The sequence below is a fragment of the Phaseolus vulgaris genome, chromosome 3 (genome assembly GCF_051622355.1).
Source record: "Phaseolus vulgaris cultivar YP4 chromosome 3, ASM5162235v1, whole genome shotgun sequence".
Lineage (NCBI taxonomy): Eukaryota > Viridiplantae > Streptophyta > Magnoliopsida > Fabales > Fabaceae > Phaseolus > Phaseolus vulgaris.
In genome coordinates this window covers 8,221,276-8,244,014 of record NC_143500.1, presented here as the reverse complement: position 1 = coordinate 8,244,014, position 22,739 = coordinate 8,221,276, and the positions used below count along the sequence as shown (strand labels likewise).

Genomic DNA, 22,739 nt, shown 5'->3' with positions numbered 1-22,739 from the left:
GAGAAAGTCCCAAGAAAAAGAGGCAAAATGAAACTCCTAAGAAAATGGGACAAAGAGAAACTTACTCTAAACAAATTATGATTAATAGATTATCTTCTCCTTTTTGTTAGCACTCCTAAGATCGACTTAGATCTTGAAAAGAATGATCAAATAACTAAAAAACTTCATAAAAAGGTTGAGAAAAATTGATTTTAAAGAGATAGTAGTTTTTATAAAATGAAATTTAAATATTTAAAATTCATACTTAATCTAATTTAAACCTCTTGTAATCTTAAATTAAATTACTCAATTCTTACATAATATGAGCTTCATTTATAATTTATAATAGTGAATTTGTGGTTAGTTTTATATATGTTATATCTTACATATAAGCTCGTTGATCAAAAATAATTTTTATCGTTTTCAACTTTCATCTAATGTTCTCGGTCACAAATACTTGATTATCCTTGACAATATATTAGAACATTGAAAATAAACATAAGAATTAAAATAAAAATTAAGGTTGATCATTTATGATTTAAATTCCAGTCATTCTAATAGTATGGTGAAAATCAAATTAAAATTGATTAATTTTAAAAAATAACTAAAATCGATGAAATAATCTAACTAATTCATAAGAAATAAACTATAATCATAAATTACAATTCTTGAGGAAAATATAGCGCAACTCTAGTAAAATAAATTAGAAAACTAAATTGTTTATTATCGCAAGAGAAAAGTAAAGAAAAATTACAGGAAATAGTGTCCAACTTTTTTCCAAAGAAAATAAACTAAAAATTAATCTGAAAATAAAGGTGTAAAAGAGTGTATAACATTAAAGATAAATTTAAGTAATAGACTTTAACATCTTTTTATAAATTGTTATTCGCATTTCCTACCTAACTTCATTTTCTTTATTTTTTTTCAAGTTTTTGTTCTTCTGATTAATTTATAATTAATTCTGTAACATCCATTTTATTTTGGGAATCTTTTATCATTGTTACAAATGCTTATTTTCCTACTCTTTTGCTGATTCAACTCCGCAAATTTCGTCCACTATGCAATTAATTAAACCAATAGCTTTTCCATTTATCAATTGACCCAACAACATCCCCACCATCATACTAATCTTTCTCCACATAACATGTTTATTAAGTGGCTTTCAAATAGTATAATTTGTGGAGATTAATTCAATAACAATTCACCCCTGAGATTCCACCATGCACTAACGAAAACCAAAGTTCATTATCCCACTTATTGGCAAAGAAAACTAAGATAATTACCATCTTCAAGAAACAATATTTACCTCTCTCCCATCTTGCACATAAATAGGCACCCCAAATATCTTCTCACGGCCCAAAATTACCAACAAAAGGGTTTTGGTTTGCATTAAATAAAAAATTTATACTTAATTCATCTACTGATTTACTTTCAGAAAAAAAAAATCTAAATGTAAGTAACTTCACTTCAAAATTAATTTTGCAAATGTTCATCTAGACACACTAAAATGGCCTAGAGTCGCAAACTTTTTGTTTCAGGAATGGCACATTTTCTCATGATTCATATTATATCTGATTTGATCTAGAGTAGATGTACACATGTATTATATATATGTCTATATACAATTAGTTACATCCTAGTCATGATTCATTAGAATATTCATTAGGCAATTCATTAGACAATTCATCCCTCTGCTGGCGCATTCTAGCTGCCCATGACATGTTCCCTCCTCCACCATCCTTGCTGCTACTTCTTCTCTTCAGCTCTGACAGTTGAGATTGCCACCTAGATTTCCATTCAGTTTTCTGCTCCACCACCTTTTGAAAAGCAACAGCTTTGATCAGTGAGTAAAACAAATAAGTGTTCTAGCCAAACTACCACACCCCCCTTTTCGCAAATTTAAATATAGAAGAAAAAAAAGTTACATGAGAGCAACAATTCACAGGGAATTGGACAACCGCACACCCAAATACAATGAATTCAAATGTCCCCATCTCTTTAGAATGCATGATTCACGAATTCCCGTAGTAGGTCCTACTACTCATTACCACTATGAGAAAATGGCAAATATGAATAAAGAAATAATTAAGATCACACTCAGTCTCATTATGGTTGGACATTTAAATTATATCCACGGACACTGTTAACCTCTACGACTTATAATGTGCTGAAGAGTCAATTATTACATGTTCTACAGGAAAACGTACTTATCCAGGTTTCGTTGTGGTGGGCAGGGATTGAAGTTGACATATTAAAAACCAATAAAGAAATGGAAAAAAGGAACAAAAGGCAGAATAGGAAGAAACAACCAATTAATATTTAAATACCAGGAAAATGCATAAAAAAGTCTCTGCCAAAAGCCCTCATAATTTGTGAAAATAGCCTGACTGAGTGTAGGTACAGTGCAGAAGTTAATAGACATTGCAAACATTAATACCACCTCGCAGCAAGGACAAATCAGCTTATACTCATGAAAATGAAATTTAACTTGTACAACACTTTCATCTGCTGAAGAGGCAACTATACAACTAATATACAATAATACCACTACAACACACAAGTGCAGATTCTGTGGTGGTGAGATGGGATTGAAGTCGACATCTTCAAAATGGAAAAAAGAATAATCCAGAATGAAAAGAAATAATAATAATAATAATAATAATAATAATCTATTTATACAAGGAAACTTTCATATCATAAGGACCTGTGTCATAGTCCTCATAAATTGTAGAAATCTATGGATACGTGCAGAGCAATAGTCATCTTTGTAGGGACACATTAAACACTAATATATAAGTTCATAGCAAGAAGACTATGTATTACCACCGGGAAAAAGAAATTCCAAAGAAGCAAGGTGACCCCTAGAACTGTAAATCTTTTTCAACTTGAAAAAAAGGCACAGAACAGCAAGAATTTCCCATTTCCAAGTTATAACAAGCACCCAGAAATATCAAATATCAGAATTCAAAAGTGTATGATGCTTCATGAAACAATTCCCATTCCAGGTTAAAATTGTACGGTACTCCAACAGTCAAATTATGTGTTCAAGACTTAGATAGGGTAAACAAATCAGTAGTAAAGAAATCATCTGTAAATCCTAACTTTTATCAAATCATAACTTTGAGACTCAAGATGAAAATATCCCAAACAAATCAGATATAAACGATTTATAGTGCTCGATACTACAGCTATACACTAGAAACTGACAAAAGAATTATCTACAAGATTCTTGAAGCATTATAAGCCATAAGTAATACATCACAACAAGTCAGAACACAATTAAAACAACCACCTGACCAAAACAAGTTCACACGGATTGTGAGTGCAAAGCCTCTTAATTTAAGAATTAAAAAAAAGAGTAAAAGAGCAACCGAACATGAGGCAGGATCGGGGAAGAAAAGCGATTCCAGAAACAGAAAACAGAAGAAATCATTGAATCGTATGAATCAGAAGCTGGGCAAACACAGAATTGAAATCGGAAATCAAGCGATCGAGAGGAGTATTTATGCAACCCTAGATGCAACGAGGCATACCTGATCGTGGTAGTTGCGGCGTCTGCGGGCGTTGAAAGCGAAGTTAATGCCCTTGGCCATGTCATGATCGTACATGGCTCTTCGGGAAGGATCGGAGAGAGTTTCGTAGGCTTCCTGCACCTGAATAAACCGTTTGGTGTACTCCTCGACCCGACCCGGAGGAGAGACGTCCGGGTGGTACTTTCGGGCGAGTTGCTTGTACGCGTTCTTAATGTCCATCAAGGAACCGGATTCGGGTATACCCAGAAGCTCGTAGAAGCTGAACTCCGTCATTAGTCCCTCGTTCTTCAGAGTAGCCTTGGGAAACGCGATACGGGTGACGGGTCGGGTGGGTCTCAAGAACGCCGGAGACACGGTGGGGACGCAGAAGCCACGGTGGTTGCTTCCGTGTACGGTTAAGCCATGACACCGCATTATTATTGTTATTTGTCTTTCTATCTACTTTCCTCTCGCTCTTACTTGCGTTTTGGCCTTGCTCTTTATGACCTATCGATTTTATATGGTTGTCATTATTTATTTACTTTTATTTTTTGCTTTGGATTTTGTGATTGGTTTGTGCTTCTTTTAGCCAGTAGACAAAATTAGTGGGAGGGAGGTTATAGTGTGGACTTAAACAAATCCACATTTTTAAACCAAAAAATATACGTTCACAACCACCTAATTCTCATGTAATTGTTTTAAAAATATATATATAAAAAAATATAAATTTGTAATAAAATAATAATCCTGAGGATGGTTGTTATGTGGTGTAAAAAAGACAATGAATTATCAATTTATCATGATTTTTTTAAATTGAGTCACGCATTTGATACGACAAAAATAGATAATAACTATGGGATAAATTGTAAAATTTATAACCATTATTTTACCTATGATTCCATTAAAATCACTAAATACTAAACACGTAATAGTTTTTTAAATTGGGAGGATTCATGCACTAAAAATAAGGAGGAATAACTGTTTTTTAATTCTACAATAACTTTTTTTCATTTTTTTATCACAATTTTGAATGTTGTTAACACACATTAATATTCACGACAATAATATAAATAATAAATACTGCATCATTAATAAATTGACTTTTTAATAGAGACGATGCATTGTATGAATAATAAATATCATGTGGAGTCTTATCTATAAGAATATATAAAGAGAATTTCTGCTCAAATATTTTATAACTATTTTTTGGTGTTTATAATTTTTTTCCGATTTTATTTTTGTTTGTATATCTTATTTTAAATTTTAAGATTATAAGAACATTTTTGTCAAAAATAAATTCTAAATTACGTCTTTTTTTCTTAATCTTCTCTCTGTCATTTTAATTCTAAACCAAATTAAACTATAATATTATATATTGAGAGTTAGTTAAAAACTACAAAAAAATATTTATTAACATTTTTTTATATTTAATTGTATTATATCTATAATTTTGAAAACATGGTAAAAAAATGTAAATATGTATATAGTTTCTAATAGTAAGATAAGTAAAAAAAGATAAATTTATAATTAAATAATGTAAAAATTTAATAAAATAATAATACTGAGGATGGTTGTTATGAGGGTGTAAAAAAAACAATAAATTATCAATTTACCATGATTTTTTTAAATTGAGGCACACATTTGATACGACAAAAATAATAGATAATAACTATGGGATAAAAACACAAAAAATATTATGTGTGTTAATTACATGTATAATAAATTAATCTCAAATTAGTTACCAAGATTTTAACTACTAATTATTTAGATTCTAAATTTGATAACAAAAATCTTGGTAGTTAATTAGATACCTAAAAATTATTTATTAATAATAAAAACTAATTTAGAAATTAATAAAATGATATATAATGTAATCAGTATAATAAGTAATTAATTTTTGTCTTTAAATTAATTTTTATTTAATAATTTTCTTGTAGTAAAAATTACAGTAAAAAAGATTTGATCTTCTATGTAAAGGCAAAATAAAAGAGTTCCAAAGACACTAAGAAAACCTATGAAGTTCCCCTATTAATTTTGTTTTCATCAACATAACTTTGGTTAATAAACATAAAATTTAAAATAATATTTAAAAAATATAAATACACATAATTTATAATTAATTAAAATATTACAATATACATAAATTTATAATAAATTAAAATATTACATTATGAATTTATAATTATATTTAAAAATTTTAATATGCATAAATTTATAATAAAAATAAAAAATGTAAATATGATAACTTTGTTTCCACTGGTTCTAATAATATTGTTATTATAAATTTGATAAAAAAAAGTATATTGACTTATTTTTAAAAATAAGATTAAATTAAAAATAATCAAAATAATGTGATAAAATAAAATAAAAATCATAAATTAAAAAACAGTATACCTAAATTTTTATATTTATCTTTTATTATGGGTGAAAGTTTTAGTACAGGACTGAAAAGGTAGTAATCTTGTTAGTTTTTTCATTTAATTATTTTATTAATGTGATATTTATTTATTTGCAATGAATATGGATAGTTTTTTTACCACATATTTTGGTCATGTTCTCCACTTTTTTATTTCGTAATTGTGTTTTTAAATAGTTTCTGAATAATAATATCGTACTGAATATTCATTGTATCTTCATGGTATAGTTGTTGTATAAACGGTAGATTAGGAATGTCTTCATACAAGATCTCAATACTTCTTTGTCTTATGATTAATTTTTGGAATTAATTTGTTGTAGGTGTTTTCTTTAGGCAATGACTCAATGAAACTTCAATGTTTGATTTGTGCAATTCATCCGTATGAAAACTCTCGATATTGACTCATGTGTGTCTTGATGTTCCTACAACACATTTAGAAACTTTTTGTGATTCTCAACAATCAATATATTTTATATATTAAAACATGGGTATTCCTGAAAATAATATCTTAGATTATTTCTAAATTATCGAGTTTTTCTATTTTTAGTTATTAATTCATAAACATTATCAACACTTTTCAGATTAAGCATAAATTAAAATGTTTGAGTACAGTTAGATTTAATTCGGTTTTATATTTCGAAAAACATGTTATCAATTTCATACTCTATTTTTTTAAAAACTTTCCTATACAGACTTTGAATTAATCAATAGGTGTACAACTGTATTCGAAATTAATTTGTAAACACTAAAAAAATACATATTTCATTCTAAAATATTTAAGCATTATATATTCATGAACAGAATTGTGTCCTTTGTCATTTTTGCAAACACTTTCCTTTCTCCGTTGCAGCTATTCGTTTTGATTTAAAACATTCTCAATTAATGTGTGATATCAAAACGAGTATGAAAACGTGTAACAATCATTTGAACAATATATAGAATGAAAATATTAAGTTTGGAAACTTCATGTTAAATGACTGTCCAACCCACATCATCATTTGTCATGTGTATCATGACTTGATCATTGTTTGATGCATTTCTAATAATCTCATTGTCTGTCAGTGTACTGCTTAATAGCATGATCCATTGAGTTCTTTTTATAGATATCATTTGTTGTCTTAATGAGACTTTTGGTACAAACCTTGTGCGTTTGTCACTTCCATTTGATACTATGCTCATTCATGTTAATGTTTGTTTTGTGTTGTGTAGTCCAGCGCTTTTCATTTCATCATTTAAAGTGTTTTGGTAAATATTGTATCTTATCATTGTAGATTTCTAATATAATCAAAACATGCTTGAAGACTCTTATTATGAGATTGTCTAAGTCTTACTGAATTGTCAAGGGTCTTAACATATGTCCATTCACCACGTTATAAATGGCCACAAGGAGGCTATTGTGTACAACTATTCAAGAGGTAGTGTTTGGAAGGGGTCGTACTTCTAGTATTCTTGGGATTTTTCAATAAAGGTGTGGGCATCCTTCTGAAGTCTTGGCCAATAATGCCTTGCTCTCAAAACCTGTGATGATATACATTGAGTTCCTGGATGCATCCCACATATGCTTATGTGGAGTACGACGAGCACATATTTATCTTCTCCATTCCTCTTAATCAACAATGTGGGGGCTTGATTGCCTCCAGAAGAAACACTTAAATATCAAGTATTTTTTTGCTAGAATTTTCCTAACACATGCACTTTTACACTATCACACTCTATATCTAATAACAAGAATAATTCCTTTTTGGTGTGAGAGATCAAAGTAGTTGAAATCACAAACCATTCTCAAATTTTTCTACAACAATATTCTAGCAACAATCGCAACGGAATATAATCAGGAACTAACATTTGATATCATTATTAGGTAATAGAGTAACAACACGAGAACTCACAACTAAAATAAAAGAAGAACTAGTGGTTGAGAGGTCCATTATGATGATGATGATTATGAAGCGGCAATTTTGTTTCTACTAAGTACCATAAGACTTTTGGTTTGGGAACAATTTTACTTGTATCCCACGATGGACGGCAAATGTTCTTACCAGAAAAGAGCGTTAGTCATCCTGAGATGGAAGAAGGTGGTTTACCTTACAAGCTGAGTTATAACTCTTGAGATATAATCACCAAGTTTGCCGAAGATGATGGGGAAAGAACCACTTGTAAAAGATTCTTCGACGCTCAAATTAGTAAAAACACGTGTAATTATAAGTTAAATATGAGTTAATTACAAGTATATAAGTGAGTATGAGAATTAAATGAGTACTTAATGTAGGATTAATCTATATTTATAAGTATTAAAAAAATATTTAAAATAAATAACAAATATGATTTATTATTGAATATTTATCATTTAATCAATTATTAGTATATAAATATCCAAATTATACGGTGGTATTGTATTTGATTTGATTGGGCTACACTAAATTTGATTAGATTTTATTATATATATATATATTAACTCTTTCGTTATTAAAATTGATTTTAATTATTTTTAGTTTTACCATATTTATTTCCTGGACTATTTAAATATTATCAAATAGATTTACAAACATGCACTTAGCTTTTGAAACTTACACAAATACTTATTCAATTTTTTAAAATGATATACATATTACAAAGTGAATTTTAAGGCTACCTCAACTCATGGAGTGATGTTTGCACCTAGTTATATACAATGAAATATTCTTATGACTCTGATACCATATTACAAAGTGGACTTTAAGCTTAACTCAATCTCATAAAACCGGGTCATAAAATGAGGTTTGCACCCATTTATATACAATAAAATATTCGCATCTCTAGTCGATGTGAAATCTTCAACCATACATCTAACATATTTCTTTTAACATATATTACTCCTTAAGTTTAAACTAACACATAATAACTCTGTCTTATCTCCTTCCTTAAAATGTGAAATGTAGAATATAAATGATACTACATAATATTTTTCAAATAAAATGTACAACAAATTTTAAAAATAGGCACTAACATTGAAAAATGCTAACCTCGCTAAAAAGACTCTTTTGTAAATGGAGAAAATGAGTTAACCAAAAAAACACAGTGAATGAAAGATTGAGCAAAGGTGTCCAAATGTATAATAGTGCTTCATCACTATTATATATATTATCCACGTTTCTATGTAATGGATAAGCTTTAGCTTTTAATTTGTTTTATTCAATTATTATTTGTTTTCACGCAACCGAGACAACTCGGTATTATTATATTATTGCATAAAACTGGTTTTCTTTTTATAATTTATATAATATTTAGGATTTAGAAATTTATTAAATATTTTTTTAATTTTTATTGCTAAACTCGAGAACATCTGGTCAACCAATAATAGCTGAAATCATATCCAATGATTGACATACAAACTACACATGTAAATCTTATCTTGACATGTGCCTTCTTTTTCCCTTCCATTTTTATAATTATACATAAATATGTCTTCAAACCCAATTAAAGTGTGTATACTCATTAAAATTAGTATAAACAGAAAGGTATTTCAAATAAAAAAAAATTTAAAAATTTCTTATAAGTATACACTTTGAATATTAAGATTATACTTTGAACGTCACGATAATTACATTACAATATTCCAAACTGAAATGGAGACCAAGATACAAAACAACATTAAAATCAGATCAATCTCATAGAAAAACATTTCGACATAGTAAAGAACACTAATATTAATGTAATAACATTTTATCTATTATTATTTAATTATAATTTGTTACGTTTAATAAACTATTCAAATTTATAACAATCACTTTAAAATTTATTTTAATTGATTGTAAAAAATATATTAATAATACATACATAAAAATAACAAAGACTTACATTAATTGGTATAAATTATTGAAACGGACTTTTAATTTTGATCATGTATTACTTCTACTAGTTCTGATTTTTTTATTATAAGTACTTAATACTTTAAATTAATTATATGCACTATTGATTGGCAGAAGTATAGGGAGAATAGTCAAAAGCAAACTTCTTAATAAATATTTTTTATTAAAATTATAGTTAATTTTTTTACAAATTAGATTTTATTTAAACTAATTTAAATTTATTTTATTTTTTCATAAAGAATTGTATAAAAGTTTGTCTAAGTATAACATAAGATTGGTGAATCTATATATGGTCATTGGTCATTTTTGAAGTAGGTATTTCAGGTAAGACTTGTTTTTTTAAAAGACAAGTTTAGATGGTTGTTGGATGGTTTACCTACTTTTAAAAATTATCATAATCACTTGAATAAGATAATAAATACATCATCACTATTTGGTACAGAAATATTAGCTAGAAAATCTTGCGAATCTGACTTGTTTATTATCAGATATTAAATATGATATATCCTTCAGCACTTATTATAGGAAAAAAAAGTCAGATTAATAAAAAAACATGTCTTAAAATAAACTAATCTTTAGGTGTTGGTTAAGAGGAGACTTAACTGTTCTTAAATGAAAATGCATCTATCATTGACTTATACAAGTCACATACAATAATAAGTTTACTAAAGATAGTTTAAATAGTCATTACCATAATAGACAAGTCATTGTGATATCATGAGGAACAATGATATTAGAACCAAAATAAGAAAAATTATTAAGCATAATTACTCCAAATTAAAAAATGTCACTAGTAAAAAATACCTTAAGCATGATCGATTTGTAAAACTGGAGATAACATTATCTAACATTAAAAGGAATGACAAGGTTGATGATGACATTAGGGTGGTTGTGTTGAAACTTCATCTGCAATGAGTATTATGCTAGAGAAATTTGACCACCATGAAAGTAGAGAGTTGAATTTCAAGAACATATGTTAGTAAGGGTTGTCTTCAGATACTTTGGACAGAGAAGCTCACATGAACATGTTAAAGACGAATTCCAAAACGAAGAAGTGTGAGAAGTAAACCCTCAGAGTTTGAATTACCATAGTTGGTACATTAGAAATGATCACGGGGAGAAATCATTGAAAAGTACAGTGTTGAGTTGTGACACTTATTTCACGTAACCGATTTAACATCTCCTATAGAAATTACAAGAGTTGTGATTCATTGGTGAGATTTTTCCATTGTAGCGTGGTGGTAAGGTGTTCTCCCACTAGCTTGCCTTTCTTTATTTTTAAACTATTTGATTGGCTATATATATACCATCCTCATTATCATCATATTTATTTAAATTTAAATTTTATGCAAGGTTGAGTATTGAGATTACCTCTCTCTCAGGTAATATGTTTCCTTTTTGTATTTTGATATGAATAGGACAAAGTTTTGGATCTTTATTGCGTATCTTTACATTTATTTCAGACCTATATTTTCATACAATAATTCATTTGAATTATATATATATTAGTGTTGAAAACTTAGGCTCATTTTACTTGGCTTAACATGAATGTTTTATGTTTAAGAGAAACTGTATTTTCTTCTTTAAATATGTAAATGAAACATTTTATTTATCAAATAACACTAAATTTCATAATTAATAAAAAAAACCCTGTTTTCTTATCTTTTGCAGTTAAAACAATTAATATGTTTTAAAAATAAACGAATATAAAAGTTTTTTAAAAATTACTTCTAATATTGATATTTGGATTTTACATAAACAGTGAATTACCATGATACTTAATCTTTAAAGGTAGCGTGTTTATTCCTCTTTAATCCTTTATATAATACTTTAATATACTTTTTTATTAAATGTTTTTTCTTATTCTTTGTGGGGGGCAAATTTGATTGCTTGTCTTGGTTGAATTCTTGGACTTGTTAGATCTCCACAAACTCAAAAGGATTTCTATCAGGAAAAACCTTTAGTACAACTCAAGTTTGATTCTTACTGTTAAAAGTTTTCTTTCTTACGTATGAATAATGAGCACCAATAACATTTAGGAATTTGTAGGTTTTTATATTCTGATCCATACCTTCAAATTAATTGGATAATCTTAAGAAGAATCCTTCTACTTATCATCAGTTCATGTCATCACTGAATTTGAAAGGCGAGAGTCAGTTGCATATTTGAACTTAATGGTAAAATGTGAATGTAATAAGTCAATTATAGACTTATATCAAGTTTTAACGAGGAGAAAAGATTCACGTGTGTCTGCCAAACCTATTCTTACGTGGCTTACTATAAAAGGGCAGGTTTCATCTTATCCAATCTCACCATCATCTAATAAGTTGTTTCAAGAATAATCTAAATACTGTTTTACATATAACAAAATATTTTACTTTATGCAATATTACGCTTGCTCTAATTTATTACTAGCCGGAAAAATACATACAAATAAAATGGCATCAACACACTAACTTATACAAGCACATCATAAATTTAAAAAACAGAAACCATCTAGAAAAAAAAAATTGTTTACAAAAATAGAAATATCACATGTACGTGCATCCCCGTAGCTGAGACTACTTGTTCTAACTCCCAGGCTATTCGTGATTCAATGAAACATTTTATGGCGATTTTCAGGGAATTTATTAAAATTTAGTTTTGTGCTTCCTGTTGCTTATCTTTTAAAAAACTGGAATAAGCCCTGTTTAAATATGCTTTGTCCAAAGATAAAATTTACCATAGACGGGCCACAATCGTTCGGAAATGCTTGCTAAACCTTACAGGAAGAAATTACATCCATAGTTAAAATGTACGAAAGTACCCTGATAAAAGATTTTCCTCTACAACTATAAATATAAATTTCACGACTGGGATTTTGCTTTAAATGATTAGTGTTTATTTTCGATGGGGAAATTTTGATCAAAATATTCCCCGAGAGTCTAAATACTTTCCTCGATTAGCCTAAATAATTTCGATCCGCATATGCTGAAGGGCACACATCAAAATATTCAGAATTCGACAGTAACCTAGAACAATACCTACCCATTTCGAGCCCCCAACCTTGAAATTGTTAAAATCTTTTATTAAAGCATGCAGAATTATGAACAAACACTTTATGGTAATGCCTAAAAGCCAACTGGAGAAAGCATATAACATTGGTGTGAGTACACCAGGTGGTGCAAAGAAAGAAAGGATGCTAAAACACCAAGAGAACTTCCAAGAACACACTTCACACAATCATCTGATGAAGAGAATTTGCAGCAGCTCTAAGATCATCATATCCAATGCTTACCTAACCAGAAAAAAAAAAAAAAAGGGACGGCAGAAGCGGGGCATAGGAGAAAACGGGGCAGGGGACGGAGAAAAGAGCGCAAAACAAGGGGGAAACTTAGTTGTGATAATCCGAAACTAAAAATCAAATGTCCTCAAAAGAAAGGAGAAAAAACCCAAGAATTTCTATAGCACTTCTTAGGAACAAAATCTAATCTTTCAAAAAATCATAAGTCCGTAACCATACCAAGTCAGCACGATAAATGTGTTCCACAAAAAATAAAAATCCCATATTTCCAAAAAAATCCAAAAGTTCTACACCACTCAGCAACAAGCTCGTATTTTTCAAAACCACGATTAAGTTGTAACACCTATCAAATAAAACAAATTCAACACAATAAAAAACCAAACACGCTCATTAAGATGACACTGAAAGCCACTCTATCTACAAGTAATGGTAAAAATAATAAAAAACATATTTTCTAAAAGAAAAAATCCAAAAATTCTACACCACTCAGCAAAAGGCTCATATTTTTCAAAACCACAATTTAAGTTGTAACACCTAGCATATAAAAATAAAAATCCCATATTTTCTAAAAATCCAAAAGTTCTACACCACTCAGCAACAAGCTCATATTTTTCAAAACCACAATTTAAGTTGTAACACCTATCAAATTAAATCAAATAAAACAAATTCAACACAATAAAAAACCAAACACACTCATTAAGAAGACACCGAAAGCCACACGATCTACAAGTAATGGTAAAAATAATAAAAAAACATTTTCTAAAAGAAAAAATCCAAAAATTCTACACCACTCGGCAACAAGCTCGTATTTTTCAAAACCACAATTTAAGTTGTAACACCATATCAAATCAAACCAAACCAATTCAACACAACAAAAAGCTAAACACAATCATTAAGATGACACTGAAAGCCACTCAATCTACAAATAATTTTAAAAATAATGACAAGCAAAAACATCGTGTACTGGGAAACATAAAGAACTAAGTAAAGCACAGACAAGACTGACAATTAAATTGAAGAGCCTACGCAAAATGAAGCACCCAATAGTTTCACGGAGAATTACCTGTTGAAATCATTTGCATTTCAGCATTTACTAAAGTAAAAACTGTAACTCAGCCAATTCTCAAACGCAACATGGTGAAACTCATTGCAGCAACATCCAGGTTCAGTTGACCTTTACATAGAAGCTTTACCTAACCATGACAATTTCTTGGGGGGGAAATAAAAAAGAAAACAAAAGGGCAATGGGGAAAAATGTAGGATAATATAAGCCACCAGATGATGGTAAAAAAATTGAAAATCAGTACAGAGTAAATGCATTCATATAAAAAACAAAGTTAACAAGCCTCCCATATTGCTCTCAACTTGCTAAAAGAAAAACAAGTATGCTCTAAACCATAGAGCATCAGAATCTGACTGCATACCTTAATTTACACAAGAGAAAAATCAACCCAGCATAACTGTATCTCAAAGCTCCAACAGATTTCAATGAGAATAACCTGCATTTGTTTTGGATATAAAATGCCCACCATACCACAAAACATGAGTACACAAAACGGAGCCAATGGTTGGCCACATCAAATAATGATGCTCGCAACTAAACAAGATCATACTAAAAAAATTGACCATATCAAATATGGAATATAAACATAACAAACCAATGAGGAGACAAACTAAAAAGTTCACTAAAGTTTCAATTAACACATTATTGCAGTCCTTTGCCAAATAAGTTTTAGATGCACATAATCGGACACTGGTTTAAAAGGGTTTCTCCCTCCAAACTATCACTTTTGAAGAACTGGAAGCCAAAAATATTAAGACACCATCATATTTTAAAATAAATATCAAAGCCAGACATAACAAAAATTACCTTTAATAAAAAGAATTTTATACTTAAAATAACATTCCAACATACATCAATCAAGCAGTATGCACTGTTGATCATGACAATAACAGGAAACTTCTTGAAACCTTAAACCACACCAACAGCTGTGGGATTCTACACTTGATCTTTTCCAACAAGACCTGCAAAAAAGAAATAAACAACCGAAGATGTTCATAAGCCAACAGAGAATAATCTGGGGACCAATCAAATAGTGGAGGCATCATCCTCAGAAACGCAGCCTTCCTTAGAAAAAACAGTATATTCCTCGGAAAGATCTTGCTCAGGAAATCTTCAACATAGAAAGTCATGATCCATTCAATGCTTTTGAAATAAGATTATACTATAGTGACAAGTAACAATAGTCTTGGGTGACGCCACTTCCTGATCAACATTTGTAAGTAGTGAGCTTCAATTATCCTTGCTCCTTAAATACTTCTGATTCAAGAGCAAATAACAGAAATCTGTACTAATAGCTACATTGTTAGCACTATCAGAAAGCCCGGTAGAATCTTTGATTATCATTAGGAACCTCTACTCCTGCAACACAGAAAGTAGCAAGTATTGAAAAACAGGCAATGAAGGTGTAGAATCACTACTTTTTCCTATATTTAAGGTCATTAGTCATTACCAAGCCAAGTTTGCTTAATATTTTACATTTCCCACTTCTTCGACGCATATCCATCCTGCATCAAAGAGGGTTATCAGATCTTTAACACTAACTGAACAAAATTAACAATGATGTTTGACAATAAGACTTCCTGTACCTGGGTTATCATCAGCTTCATTTGACTCATCTAACTTGTAGTTACCATTCACTGAAGTCAGCATCCCAGTATCTTTCAGGATAATTGGTTCCAGCAAGGCATCTCCAGAAAGTTTTGAGTTTTCATCACAAGTAGTATTTTCTCCATCACTCAAATTATGCTTAATTTCTGCAGATCCAGAATCAGATTGTGATTTCCCCTTTGAATCATAATCCTTGAAATTTCCTTGGAAGGAACCACTACCATCAAATTGTTCTGATTTTGATTTTGGTGGGGTTTTCTTTTGATGCTCGGATTTTTCATCTCGATTTCCGTATTTATCACTAAAGTGATGCTTGCCTTCAGGGAACTTTGACCTGGATTGTTTCACTTCAAAATTTCTCTCATCCAAATTAATATGGGGTGAAGTGCCACTTTTGTCATGCTCACCTTCTAATGATGTTGACCTTGAACGCCTTCTATCTCGATGTTTTGATTTCTTATCTCTATTTTCACCAGATTTATCTTTAGAGCGATGCTTCCCTTCAACAGATTTTGACCTGCCCCTTTTAGAATCCCGATGTTTTGACTTCTCATTTTTGCTTTCATCCACCCTGACTTCAGATAGATCCCTATTTTCTGTAGATCTTGACCTAGAGTGCCTTTTATCACTATGCCTCATTCTTCTATTTCTGTTTAGATCCAATCGCTCAGGTGAATCATGCTTATCATCCACAGATTTAGACCTTGAGCGTTTTTTGTATCTGGATCTACTTTCATCCACTTTTCTTGGGGATGATCGACTCCTTCTGTGAGGCTTTTCATCCACAGACCCTGACCTGGATCGCTTTCTCTCTTTGTGTTTAGACTTCCCATGCAAAATTTCCTCATTTTTGCTAGAATGAAGCCTATCATCTGATGATCTTGATCTTGAGTGCCTTCTGTTTCTTAATTTTTTTTCATCAGTGTTCGGAGAAGCCCTACCTCTGCGACGACTGGGAGAGCCTGAATCAGCACGTGACTGTTTCCTTCCTCTATGAGGTGAAGTTTCTCTATGACGTTTTGGAGAAACAGATGATTTCCTTGTATGAGGACTAACACTCCTACTTTTGTTTCTTCTAGAAACAGATGAACGATGATCAAGTGATCTATCCAAGTCTCGTTTTCTGTATCTATCACTATGTTCCCTACTATCTCTAAAGCGCCTTTCCCTTTCATAGCTCGAGTAATGATGGAACCTCAACGGTGACCGATGATCCCTAGAATGACGAGCAGGTGAATAAGAGCGAGACCTCCTCCTTCTCCGGTAATTGATAGGAGATCTGGACTTTGATCTAGATCTTCCAGGAGGGGGAGAGGGGGATCTGCCAGAGGAAATTAAATCTAAGATTAGACAGAGAACTTTGTAAAGAACAGAGTGTGATAAAGACATGTTTAAATTAAAAATTATAAATAACAAGATTTTTCACCACAATTTAATTAAAATAAAAGTGAATCCATTATCAATGACTATGGTAGACATTAAAAATTCCAAGGCCATCAAAAACATATCTCTACTGATAAAAAAATAAAATAAAATAAAACATATTTCTAAATACAATTAATTTTTATTCAGCGTAATTTTTACTTTATTTTTAGCATCCACATGCACATACATAACCCTACCACATCCAGCTAGGAATAAAAAAACTTCATTTGATTCAAATATTTCAAACTTCTACGTTGAAACCTATAATAATCCAGGACAGTTTGTTGGTCCTAAGAGGGTATCATGTCAATCATCAAATCACAAGCTCAACAACGTATGTCAGTTGAATTTCATATCCAACTATACATAACTCCTCTGATGAAAATCTCCTTTTACAATATCTACACAAGGAAAGCTGACCAATCAACATGGAATTCTCCTAAATATGTCAATTCATACTCCGATATTGTAGCTCCGATCATATAACCTCCAGACCCAATACAATACCACAGGAGAGCACAAGACCCTAAAACTCAAGCAACTTTGGAATGCAAGAGTAAATGGGCAAGAGGCTTAAGTACAGTCATCCACTATTCCTAACGAACAAAGGGCGCTAAAAAAACCAGCACGTCAATCCCCTCCTCAAGTTGAGAATAATAATTATCCAATCTGTAACTGCCACAAATTTTTTTAAAAAAAATATATCTAAGACGAGTTGCTTCCATAGTAAGCCCTGGGAAAATAATTAGGAATTCCGTGCAATCTGCTAAGAAAATATGTTGATAAAATGAATGCCTCCCTAGCAGGCATTACAGTTTACTTCATCTCTTTAGTATAATCCATTACATTCTATCCATACCATTCAGATTTCTGACACAGTTTGATAAAGTAGAGAAACTAGATTATTTAGTTCAATAATTGAAGGTGGTACATAAAAAGAATATGCCTTTTATTTGTCAAAAACCTTATTTTCAACCAAGGTCTCATTAACTAAAACGTGTACTATGTAGCTAAAAATTTATTCTAATAGACTTTAGATATTTCAAGTATGTTCTAACAATAATACAATCCTAGCTATATACTATTGGACCAGCACAGAACCATCTTAAGATTGTTCAGATGATTGCCAGCACAGAACCATTTGGCTGGTTTCAGTTAGGATAGTTGATTGATTGGCACAAAAGTTGCAAGTTGTGCAACTTTTTTCTAAAAATACTGTATCTTCCATAATCCTGAACATAATAACAAATACAGAAACAATTTTCTCAGTTTTGCAAATATTTCTCACACCATTAATTCAAACATGAGTTCATGATTCCTACTTCCAATATATATAGGAAATACTTGTACTGCCCAGAAAAAAATCAAAGATCTTGAAATAAAATTTTGAAATAGAATCAAGAAAAGAGGGCATATGTTAACCTCAAAACAATTCACTAGAGTGAACAAACCTGGATTTTTGCTTTGTCTCTTTCTCTTCACTTTCAAGTCCATCAGGATTCAATTTCTTACTTATTTCTGCAGCTCGGGCAGCAGCTAGCTCTGTGGCAGATTTCATGGTTGCAGCTCGATTAGCAGCCTGCTGAGCAGTCATGGTTTGTTGCATCCTCAATGCTTGCTGGAATTGCATCTGTTGCATTGCAACAGCTTGCTGCATCATCAGAGGAAGAGATGATGAAGCAAGTGAAGAATTCACCACAGATGGCTTTTGTGGAAGTGATTTTGCCATTTCAACATTCAAAGGGCGCCCCCCAACATCCATGTTGTTTAATGCCAGAGCAGCAGTTGCCTCTTCAGGCTTTGAGTATTCTATATAAGCAAAATGCTTTGAATCAGTGATGGTACAATCAACAACAGTGCCACAGAATGCAAAGAGTTGCTTTAGCTGTTCCACAGTGAGAAGAGGGCTAAGATTGCTAACTTGAAGGGTTTTCTTCAATGCATCGTCTTTACTAGACTTTTCAGGAGAACCTGATTGTCGTAACAAATATAATTATAAGAAAAAACTAGGAAATAGTAAAACACAATTGGAAAAAAATCACAGTCAAGCATAGTGCAAAATCAAGGCAAGAGAGCTTTCATCCTGCAAAATGAAAAACTACCACCAATACAAAACAAAATTGGCACGTCAACAGCATACCAGCAGAATCTTTCGCAGACTGAGCTTGCACCTGAGCAGCATGCGCTTGAAGGGCTTGGGCAGCAACTATTGCCTGAGCTGCAGCCATTGCAGCGGCGGAAGGTGCCATAGGAGCTTGGCTAAGTGTTCCCATTGAGGTTGTCGCAGCTAAGGCAGTCATTAGCAAATTATGAGGTGGGTGATTCAACTTACAATCTACTTTTGCACAACGCCCATTAAGGTAATCACGACAAACTTCACCAAGTGAGGCCCCAATTCCAGGCAAAATAGCACCACCAGAAGCTCCAGCAACAACCCCTGGAATCATTCCCAACAATCCAGGGAATGCCCCTGAAACTGACCCAGAGTAATTTGGCATGTTGGGCATAGTTTGATTAACCAGGTTTGGAAATGTAGATGCAGGAGCTAAACCCAGCAGCCCTCCACTACCATTACCTAACCACAAAAATCAAAGCATTGAAAATTGACCACCATGAATATCACTACAAACCAAGAAGCATATGCGCAGCAACAATGATATTTTCAAGTTTTGTTCAAGTAAAAAAACATGTAATATTGTACACAGCATAACATAATTCCAACAATGGAACAGAAGCTTAGCAACAACTTCGATAATTCTCTCTTTCCTTTCTGTTACTACCCAAAACTCCACCTATGCATAAAGAATCCCAAGCCAAAGTAAGAGAGGGATCCATATAGCCAACTTCCCCTGGTGGAATAAGACTTTTGTTGTTTGTTTTATCAGTAGTATCCATTATACCAGACAAACCAATACAACACGTGAAAATAAAAACCATTCAACTGGAATTGCTAACCAAACCTAGAACAACTCAAAAGAACCACATCTGAGCAACATATACTATATATTGAAAAAGGTAAAAAACTAACGCAGAGAGGTTTGGTAAACTAGTACCTGCTGCACTGAAAAACACAGGAAAGGGACTCCCCATGATAGGCCTCCCATTACACTCAACACTGACCATATAATTTCCTCGCTTGGGCACCACATAGGTCACAGTATAAGTTCCATCACCCATATCCTTCACCATCCCTTCTTGCTCAGACCCTCCAACACCCAACCCGGGCGTCACCCTCACCTTGATTTGCGCGCCCCCGTTGGAAACCTTCCTCTCATCAGCATCCTTAGCGACCACAACAAACGATGAAGGGGCACACGCCGTTCCGCCGGCGATCCCGGTACCCGCGGCAGTGCACTTGGAGGGATCGACGGGCCCAATGGGCTTATTGGCCAGGTCCTCGTACTCCTCCGACTCGCTGTCCGATTGAACAACGCCCCCACCCTTCTCGCGATTCTTCTCCAAACCCTTGAACGTGGCCTCGAACGCCGCCTTCGCTGCCGCGGCCTTCTCCGCCTCGCTCTTCAGCTTCGCCTCCTCCGCTTGCTTCATCCAAATCGGTTTCGCGGCGCCCGAACCCCGATCCCCCATCAAACCTACCTACAACACCAATCGCCAATAAATAATACCAAAACCTAATTTTGGGGACGGGGAATTTTCGATAAATTTATTAATTCGTAAAAATATGAAATATCTAACAAGAGGAAACCCTAGCATAAAAAAAAAAAAATTATAATGATAATGAGTATGATTTGGAAGATTGAATAGAGAAAAAGAAAAGGCGTGGAAATGAATTGAAATTATTGTCAGGGTTTGACAGAAGATGGAGGACAAATTGGGAAAAGAGAGAAAATGGGAGAAGGTGTACCTTTTTCTGTTCGTTGTGACGGCTAGGTTTGGTATTGGAGCTTCGGGCTAAGTCTGAGCGAAGAAGAATGAGTTAGGGACAGGTCGAGATATATAAGCGAAATGCTACAAACAAATAATATAATATACATTGGGATAAAAAGATTTAGATCATCATCTATTCATACTTTTGCTAGATTAAAATATATATAATTTTATTATTTTTATGGATAAATAATTTTAAAAATAATATAACTTAAAACATATATATATATATAAATATATATAATTATTATTTTTTAAAATTATTTATGTATTTTATTAAATTACAAAAATAAATTATTTTTATTTATTAAAATGTATAATTATCCAGATTATATTCAAAGAAGTTATTAAATGATGTATCCTTATATAATGGTGTAAATAACGTATCCAACTTTTAAAAAAAAACATTAACATTACAGTTTTAATTATTTTTTAATAACAATCATTTCGCAAATCATGTTAATAAGAAAAAATGGGTTGGTTCTTATATTCGTTACAAGATATGAAAAATTGTTAATGAAATATCCTTACCAATATTTTTTTGGCAGTTTTATTGAAGATAATGTAATTAATTATTTCATTACAGGGTAACTAAATGTATTTTGGATAATTTAAAATATTAATATAGTTAAAGATATTTAAAATAAGTTTTTGAAAAACTAATTAAATATTTAATTAATTTAATTAATTAAATGTAATTTTAAAAAATTTAAAACAATGTCACTAAATTATATGTTACCAATAAAATAAAATTAATTAAAATAAAAGAGAAAATATCGTTAATGAAAATAATATAGACATTTATCTAGAATCAATGTTACAAGGTGACTCTCTATATTGTCTTGAATCTTCTATATGATTCATGTTTGATTGAAGTCAGAATTTGTGACACAACTAGTGCTTGGTGTTTATTATCATTATGTTCCTTTTCATTTTCTTCACTTGGATGTTTGTGAAGACATGGTTATTCATATAAGGTATTGGATTGTATGCATATAGTGGGGTGGTTAAAGAAGTGGCAAATATATTATGTGATCGAATTGACCAAAATTTAAGTGGAGAAGGAAATATGTTAAATGTGAAAGGAACTTTATGTTAAGATGATTATCAAGCATGATGATGAATAGTGTAAAATAGAAAATATTATTGGGTCAAAATAGAATAGGATGTAAATAGAAAATAAGATATAGTGTAAAATAGAGAAAAAATTGTGCAAATAAAAATGTAGGCAAAGAAGACACGAATATCCAAATGTCCTCCCCTCAATGGAGATAATCTTACTCAAATGGAAGCATGTCACTTATCATTCACCCAATGGAGAGGATTTGCAACAATAAGGTAATGTCACTTGTCACACTCTCATTTAAGTGGTTTTAATCAACTTTCTCTTATAAATAGGAGTCTTTTATATATGATTTTTAACTTTGATTTGAGTAATAAAGTGTTGTCCAATTTGTGAGAGTTCAAAGTTCTCTCTATAGTTGTTTTCTTTATATAAATCTATACTCCTCTTAGTAGTGTTGGTCCAACATTACTCTAGAAAGTAAGTATTGGCCTAACCTCACTTATATTCAATGTTATAATTTCCATCTCTTTCCAAATTTATACAGTTCTTCATGCTTTCAATATTATTCATCTTCCATGGAATATATTCAAATCAAAATAAAGAAGAAGATCTACAAATGAATTTGCAAAGTCGAATTGCATCATTTGGTAA

The 22,739-nt window shown here is 31.4% G+C and overlaps 2 protein-coding genes across 10 annotated transcripts; both read right to left on the bottom strand.

Annotated features, from left to right (window-relative positions):
* Window positions 1–1,505: 1,505 nt before the first annotated feature.
* J20 (DNAJ-like 20) lies at window positions 1,506–4,082 on the bottom strand. Its single transcript, XM_068606591.2, has 2 exons — window positions 3,513–4,082; window positions 1,506–1,796 (listed from the first exon to the last, which is right to left on the bottom strand). Exons 1-2 carry the CDS (start codon window positions 3,924–3,926, stop codon window positions 1,620–1,622), a joined length of 591 nt encoding a protein of 196 aa, XP_068462692.1. The 5' UTR covers window positions 3,927–4,082; the 3' UTR covers window positions 1,506–1,619.
* Window positions 4,083–12,801: 8,719 nt separating this feature from the next.
* Window positions 12,802–21,150, bottom strand: LOC137806452 (RNA recognition motif (RRM)-containing protein). 9 transcript variants are annotated; one of them, XM_090300019.1, is made up of 10 exons: window positions 21,000–21,150; window positions 20,188–20,731; window positions 19,275–19,709; window positions 18,586–19,105; window positions 15,688–17,030; window positions 15,552–15,606; window positions 14,909–15,460; window positions 14,463–14,537; window positions 14,102–14,247; window positions 12,802–13,032 (listed from the first exon to the last, which is right to left on the bottom strand). In XM_090300019.1, exons 2-6 carry the CDS (start codon window positions 20,720–20,722, stop codon window positions 15,566–15,568), a joined length of 2,874 nt encoding a protein of 957 aa, XP_090156145.1. In that variant the 5' UTR covers window positions 20,723–20,731; window positions 21,000–21,150; the 3' UTR covers window positions 12,802–13,032; window positions 14,102–14,247; window positions 14,463–14,537; window positions 14,909–15,460; window positions 15,552–15,565. The 9 variants fall into 9 exon arrangements, with proteins under 9 accessions (XP_090156145.1, XP_090156144.1, XP_090156148.1 ...); XM_090300018.1 differs by having other exon boundaries at window positions 14,954–15,460; XM_090300022.1 differs by having other exon boundaries at window positions 20,188–20,727; window positions 21,000–21,125.
* Between the last annotated feature and the right edge of the window lie 1,589 nt (window positions 21,151–22,739).